This window comes from Hordeum vulgare, chromosome 5H, assembly GCF_904849725.1.
Source record: "Hordeum vulgare subsp. vulgare chromosome 5H, MorexV3_pseudomolecules_assembly, whole genome shotgun sequence".
Taxonomy (NCBI): domain Eukaryota; kingdom Viridiplantae; phylum Streptophyta; class Magnoliopsida; order Poales; family Poaceae; genus Hordeum; species Hordeum vulgare.
In genome coordinates, this window is record NC_058522.1 from 47,529,876 (window position 1) to 47,537,956 (window position 8,081).

Genomic DNA, 8,081 nt, shown 5'->3' on the forward strand with positions numbered 1-8,081 from the left:
GCAACCAGTCGGTGGTGGAGATGGCGCGCAGCCTCATGAAAAGCATGGGCGTGCCAAGCACGTTCTGGGGTGAGGCATTGCGCACGGCGGTCCACATCCTCAACCGCTCCCCGATGAGGAGCCTGCAAGGGGTGACTCCATGTGAGGCGTGGCGCAAGAAGAAGCCGGCGGTGGACTACTTCCGTACCTTCGACTGCGTCGCGCACGTCAAGCTCGTCGGGCCCGGCGTGACCAATCTGGCGGACAGGTCGTGCCCGGGCATATTTCTGGGATACGACACGGGCACCAAGGGATATCGGGTGTATGACCCGGTCGGCAAGCGCATGTACATCACGCGCGATGTGCGTTTTGAAGAGGAGCGGCGCTGGGACTGGAGCAAGGACGGTGGCGACTCTGAGCGTGCCCACGAGTTCACGGTCGTGTACGTTGACGCGGGCGTGCCCGTGACTACGACCTACTCCGTTTCGCCGGACTTGGCGACGCCACCAAGCGCACCTACAACACCCACTGCGCCAAGCTCACCGCTTGTACCAAGCTCGCCGTGGACACCCGTGTCCAGCGGATCTGACGTGAACTCACCGAGTGCGTCAAGCACGCAGTCTTCGAAAAGTTCAAGCTCGTCCACTCCGGCGAGTCCCTATGACTCAGATGATGGGTGGGTGACTCCGCCCACCGGCGAGGATTTCGACGCCGAGGGGGTGCCCGTCTGCTTCAAATCAATGGAGTATGCACAGTGCACAGACCCCGAGGATCATGCGCCGGCGTGCACTCTGGAGTACAGCGGGCTCTGTCTCTCTGCAGCAGAGGAGCTCGCGTCAGTTCAGGAGGCCGTGGACGAACCTGCTGGGCCCAATGCAATGGAGGCGGAGATGGAGTTGATCCGCTCCAACGACACCTGGGTCCCGGCCACCGGCCATTGGACTGAAGTGGGTGTTTAAGGTCAAGCGCGATCCGGATGGCAAAATCATTAAGCACAAGGCTCGGCTGGTTGCGAAAGGATATGCACAGTGGCAGGGAGTGGATTTTGATGAGGTCTTCGCGCCCGCCGCTCGTCTGGAGACGGTGCGGCTACGGCTGGCCGTGGCGGCTCACCGGAGCTGGGGTGTGCATCACATGGATGTTTGCTCCTCGTTCTTAAACGGAGATCTCCAGGAAGAAGTGTACGTCCACCAGCCTGCAGGTTTTGTCGACAGCAACAACGCACACTGCGTGCTCAAGCTGCAGAAGGCTTTGTATGGTCTTCGTCCAGCTCCGCGAGCATGGAATGCAAAGCTGGACGCCACACTTCATTCACTTGGCTTTAAGCGATGCCAGCTCGATCATGCGTTATATAGGCGTGAAGACAAAGATGGTTTTCTACTGGTTGTCGTGTATGTGGATGATCTGATAATCACGGGCACAGAGGCAGAAGTCATTGATCACTTCAAGAAGCAGATGCAAGAACTTTTTCAGATGACAGATCTCGGTCTCCTCAGCTATTACCTGGGGATTGAGGTGAAGGAGGAGGACGATGGGATCACGGTGTACCAGTCGAGCTATGCAGCGAAGATTCTGGAGGATGCAGGTATGGGTGAGTGCAATTCTTGCAGCACGCCTATGTAGAATCGCCTGAAACTGAAGAAAAATAGTGGGCCAGTTCAGGATGCAACCGAGTATCGCAGTCTGATTGGAAGCTTGAGATATCTGGTGAACACCAGACCTGACATCGCGTATGCAGTGGGGATTGTCAGCAGATTCATGGAATCACCAGGCAAGGAGCACTGGGCTGCGGTGAGGCAGATTCTGCGGTACATCAAAGGCACTCTTGGCTACGGATGCATCTTCAGAAAAGGAGAAAAAGAAGTGTTGATAGGTTTCAGCGACAGTGACCATGCTGGTGATCTCGGTGATCGCAAGAGTACCACAGGAGTTGTTTTCTTCCTTGGATCGGGTGTAATTACTTGGTCTTCCCAGAAACAGAGGATTGTGGCACTGTCGTTGTGCGAGGCAGAATACATAGCAGGAGCAACTGCGGCTACACAGGCAGTGTAGTTGAGCAGGTTGCTTGCAGAGATGCTCGACGAAGAGGTTCGGAAAGTGAAGCTGAAGATTGACAACAAATCGGCTATTGAGCTCAGCAAGAACCCAGTCCATCTTAAGAGGAGCAAACACATTGATCTCAGGTATCATTATATAAGGGAGTGTGTTGAGCTAGGTAGGGTAGATGTTGAGCACGTAAGAACAGGTGATCAAGTCGCGGATATTCTCACCAAGTCACTGGGCAGAACGCAGTTCAGTGAGCTGCGACACAGGCTCGGGATGACACAGGTGCAGCAGATTATGGGGTTATTTGTTGGATAATCAACTGCACTCTTGCTATCTTCAGTTAGTTCAGTTTACATTTCTCTCAATAATACTGTCCGTCAGCGTGTGCATGTACACGTACGAGTTCAGTTTCAGTTAGCATTCTGTTAGGTAGTTAGCTAGTCTTCAGCTCGCCATAGGGATCGCCATGGGATGGCATGGATCACGCATTCCTCGCCGTGAGCAAGTAGGGCTCATGCACGTTCGGGCATCGTGGGATGGCACGACCTGTAAGCTCGGCGAGCACGACCATTTCCCAGCTGTTTTTCAGGAGCTCCAAGGGGGTTCAGATAAATAAGAACAGAAACAGAAAAGCTGCAGACAGTTACGCAGCGCAAAACTCAGTCTTCTACCTCTCGTTCTCTCTTTCACTCTAGATCGTGTTTGGTCGGTGATCTGCAACAACATCCTCGTCGTGGCCTAAAACGCTGACGGTGAGCCCCGACCTCCTCTGGCCGTGAGGTTGAAGATGACAGGTGGGCTCCACCTATCATCCTCACCTCTCTCTCTTCCCCTCCCCGTGTCGCTGACCGTTGGGGCCCCGCCTATTGGGTTTAAACCCACGCACGCGCGAGTGCCCTAGCTCGCCTAGGCCGGCTCAGCTGTGGGCCATATTTTTTGTGATGTCCCTATTTAAAGTATTTACAACCATTGTTGAAATGTTTTTCAATGCTCTTGACACTCCAAACCCAAAAACTAGGAATTATGGTATTTTTAGTTTTCACCCTAGTATTTTACAAAAATGAGTTGACATTTTTAGGAGTGATTTAATTTCCCTGTTTTATCGTGGTCTTATTTTTTTCCTTTCATATTGCCACGATAGATTACATTGTCGACGAAGAAGTTGAACCAAAACTTGCAAAGACTCTGAAGACTTTATTGAGCCAGGCAAGCAACCTCTTAACCATGTCTATTAAATCCCTTTTTAAACATGTCATATATCACTTTATTTTTGTTGCACTGAATCATGAATAATTGGTTACCATTTTGGGGGTTGCCTCCACTACTTTTCTCGTTGATACTTGCATTGCCATGACTCTACTCTGCGCTTAGAGTTGTGTGAGTGGGAAGTACATAGGTTAATAAAGTATTTGCTACGCAAGTGGGACTGGTACATGGATGCTGAAGGAAACACAGGTGTTTTCAAAGACTTCTCGAAAACCCCATCGGGTGCCACTAATGCCCGAGGGAGAAGTTGTGCTAGGGTAACCATTTGAGGAAGAAGTGGTGTACCGAGGCACGTGAGTATGTTATTTTCAAAAATGAATTGGTTTAAGTTGTGACCATTACTCCAACCTTACATGTACAACGACGATACCCCTTATGGGATGAGACTTTGTTGATTACTTTGGTCGATGCTAGCATAGAGCCCACATTATTAGTGATGGGAGTGACGTGGTCGCTCTCAATACGGGGTCGTGCCATAAAGGACGACTATGATTGTTTTCACACACACCCAACATGTTGTTGGCCCCCTCAGGGATGGTACTTGTGATGTACATCATGAGGGATGGGTACCAACGAGTGGATTCGTTGTTTAGTGTTGTCAAGGGAAATGCATTATTTGGGTGCTTGCCTCGAGTATATACTATACCGCGAGTCGTGGCTTGATAAGGAAGTTCCCCGAGTCTTGTGGGTAAAGTGTGCAACATCTGCAGAGTGTAAAACTATTCAAAGTGCCGTGTCCACGGTCAAGAACAGTTGGATGGTGCTACTTAAACTACATTTGGTGTTCTATAAATCTTGGTGTGTGTGTGTGGGAAGGCCGAAAGTAAAAAAAGCGGGAAACAAGTTGCCCAGCTCGGGGAACAAAGTAAACAATCGATTGCCCCGCTTATAGTGGAAGCCGCCGGTCCGGATGCCCCCGAGATCATACAAGCTGCGGCAGCACAGGGATTGACTGCAACGAGTGCCAGAGAACAAGTGGCCAACTTAGGTATTACTCTTCGTGAACTGTTAGGCCTTGATGAGGCGCCAGTGAAGGAGGTAGTAATTACATATGTCAAGAATGGGCCTCTCGTCGAGCCTGCGCAGGAAAAGGATCTACCTCCACAAATGAAAGGTCTGCTGAAATGGTACAAGGGTTACATAAAAAATAAAAACGCCAAAGATTATATTTATGCGGAAGTTAGACATGAGCATCACTTCAAACATTACTATGTACAAATTGAACTGAGTGAATTGTTCCAGCTTTTCAATCTGCGAGATCTCGACAAATCTATCATCAGTTGCTACGTTCTGTAAGTGATTTATTTCTACCCCATCTCGTTCATATTGCCTGCACTATATATATGTCCTAACTATATTGTTTTGTCCGCTATTATACATGCAGAATGAAGATTAAGGAATGCAGAGTAAGGAACATCCATGATGTTGGGTTCATTGACCCACACATCGTTAATGGACATGTGTTGGAGCATCACCCCGCCGACATGGAGGCAGACCTGTGGCAGTTTCTTACAAAGCAGGAACTCAAAAGTGATATTCTATTTCCTTACCATTTTGGGTGAGTGTTTCTGTCTTGAGCACATTCTCTTTTGTTTACTCCATGCATGGTATGTGGCCAGCTAATCGATGAGTTATGCATGACGTACTGTGCATGTATCGTGTCCGCAGGTTCCACTGGATTCTGCTAGTAATTAAAGTTAACACCTCAGAATGTCTCGTCCACGACTCTCTGAATATGGATCCAAAGCTTTGGGGCGGCATGAGAAGAATGTTGCAGAAGTAATTATTTTCATTCATTTGCGCTCTATATCGATCGGCCTATTTCGTTCATTTCCTAATATCAAGTAACTAATAACTCTCTTGTTCATTTAATTTTCTTTGCCTCGTAGGGTTTGGAGACGGTTCGTAGATACAAAGGTCGATGAATTCAAAAAAGAGCTAGAATTCAAAAGGTCAAAGCCTAAGAATGCTGGGGATATTCAGCCAGCGGGGACCAATCTATGTGGATACTATGTCTGTGAGATGATCCGGAGATACGCCTCTGAGCGGGTTCCGAGTGATACCAATGCTCAGAGGAATAACCTCCGGATGATGCTTAGTCCAGAAGCTCGCTTCCGACCACTTCAAGAGGAACTAGCTGGATGGTTCAGCAGGGAAGTCCTCCATCCTAAAGGAGAACACCATTACGAGGACGTAGAACTTTATATGCATTAAATTATGTATGGAAACTTGTTCAAAATTGTATATGGTCATCCGATGATATTGAATATATATTGTATATTCCTCTTGAATTCTTTTTGGTTCTAATTTCAAATTTGTTTGAAATTGTACATTCATATGCATGTATGTAGTACCGTAGAATATATGAAATTCCTTCAAAATTAAAATAAAGCACAAAAGAAATAAAACAATACAAATTAAACAGAAAACAGGTTTAGGGGGGGGGGGGGCGCGCGCTAAAACCCTAAACCTGTGGCGGCCTTTAGTCGCGGTTGGCCAGAAGAACCGCGACTAAAGGTCCTCCGCCCCGACGGCCGCCTGGCGCCCACGTGGACGGGCCTTTAGTCGCGGTTCTTAAGAAACCGCGACTAAAGGTGGGGGGCATTAGTCGCGCTTAGTTGGTCGCGGTTGCGCAACCGCGACTAATGGCAGTTGCGAACCGCGACCAAAGGCCTTTTTTCCACCAGTGCTATATCATCCATTGTTGTTCCTTGTTCCAAACATGGGTTGCTTGCAAGTACATTCAAAATACACATTGGCTTGCCACTGGTTATTTAATTGGCCATAAATGGGAGAGCAGGAACATGGTGAAGAATACCTTGGTGACGATCATGCAAATTAGAACGCTTCACAGTCAGAATGAGTGTAGGGGTAAGGCTGATGGCATGGGTCCAAGTTATCGTTGAAGATTTCCGACTCGAGTTTGTGTTTGATGTTTGTCATTTCTGGTTCTATCTATGTAAGACTTGACCATAATGGTCATAATTTTTGTAAGACAGTATGTATGGATGTAAGACTTTTGTTATATTCAGCTTCTGTGTGTTCGATGAGCATTGATCTCTCGGATCAATATACACGTGCATTCGGTGACTTCGACTTATGAGTCGGGGTCCCCACAGACTGGTAGCTTGGAGCACCCATGTGTCGTCTTGGTTGCAACGAGAACACGTCCGTCTTGCAACACGTGCCGCTCTTCCCTCATCCCCACCTATAGCCCTCGTTGGATTCACTTTGGGCGGTGACGCCATGACCCAATTGGGAGATGGAGCTGAAAGTATTCCACGAGCAAGAAAAAATGATGAATTCTAATAGCCCGAGAGGCAATAAGGAAGAGGGCGAGGGCATGCACACTAGATGTATGTCGCTCGCACGAGGTGGTTGTCGATGCGAGAGTCTAAGGTCGGTTCAAAGGAATCAATTTCGTTGTTTTATACATGCGCTTATTGGTTAGCTTACATAAATTTATCATTGTAATCTAGTATGTGCAAATATATTCTTCAAACTTCCTTAGCCGACATTATGTTGTTATTCTCTTGCTCTTGTTTTTCTTTCCTATCTTATTAATCAATTTTTATTATCAAACTTTTCCAAAAAAATACTTAGGTGATATTTTAATGGTAATGGGCATTTTTTGGATCTCCATTCATTCATTTAATACTTTGCAGTATGTACGCAACTTTTGTTTCTAAATTTTGTATATATAAATGCGATTCTAAGGTAGACACTAATTCACGGTGCTTATCCAATATCCTTCATTACATCCTGCCATCCACAGTTACGCATGCTTGATAATTTTGGCTTATCCTTCAACAAAATTGATGTATAAATACACTGCCAAAGTTGGCTCTACCTCACAAGGATACGAAAGAGAACATATAAACAAAATATAGCACATTCACACGCATACACATATGGAGGCATCTAAACTTGCCCTTTTGGTTGTGCTGGCAATGGCAGCCGCCATGGCTAACCCCTCCCATGCCCAGAACTCGCCACAAGACTATGTCATCGCCCACAACATCGCCCGCGCCGCCGTCGGCCTGGGCCCTGTGACCTGGGATGCGGCCGTGGCGGCCTATGCAGCGAGCTACGCCAGGCAACGCTCCGGTGATTGCAAGCTAGTGCACTCAAAGGCACCACAGTACGGGGAGAACCTCTTCTGGGGCTCCGGCAAGGACTGGACGGCGGCGCAGGCCGTGAAGATATGGGCTGACGAGAAGGCCAGCTACAACTACGCATCCAACAGCTGCGCCGCCGGTGAGCAGTGCGGGCACTACACGCAGATAGTGTGGCGCAACTCGACGCATGTCGGCTGCGCGCGCCTGCTGTGCAAGCACGACGCCGGCGTGTTCATCACTTGCAATTATAGCCCTCCCGGCAACTACATTGGGCAGAGGCCATATTGACTTCTTTTTTTTTTTGCGGGACAGAGGCCATATTGATTTGATTGGCTTGGCAGCAAATAGATTTAGATCAGCGTATCTTTTTCTTTAAGATCAAGATCAGCGTATCTTTTTCTGCATTTTATATGGAATAACTATAAATATGTACTCCCTCTATAAACTACTTCCTCTGATTTTAAATATAAGTCTTTTCAGAGGTTTCGCTAAAAGATTACATACAGATGTATATGAACATACTTTAAAACGTAGACTCACTAATTTTGCTCCGTATGTAGTCTTCTAATTACATCTCTAAAAAGACTTATATATTTAAGAACGAAGAAAATATCATATAATAAGATGAAAAATACGTAAGACCTTGTAGATCACTACTTTAGTGATCTAAAA

The 8,081-nt window shown here is 47.3% G+C and overlaps 1 protein-coding gene across 1 annotated transcript; it reads left to right on the top strand.

The window, feature by feature from the left end:
• Positions 1-7,080: 7,080 nt before the first annotated feature.
• On the top strand, positions 7,081-7,876 carry LOC123397600 (pathogenesis-related protein PRB1-2-like). Its single transcript, XM_045092136.1, has one exon. It carries the CDS (start codon positions 7,203-7,205, stop codon positions 7,695-7,697), a length of 495 nt encoding a protein of 164 aa, XP_044948071.1. The 5' UTR covers positions 7,081-7,202; the 3' UTR covers positions 7,698-7,876.
• Positions 7,877-8,081: the final 205 nt, after the last annotated feature.

Coding starts and splice junctions, on each gene's coding strand:
- LOC123397600 (XM_045092136.1), top strand. CDS start 7,203: ATGGAGGCATCTAAACTTGCCCTTTTGGTTGTGCTGGCAATGGCAGCC.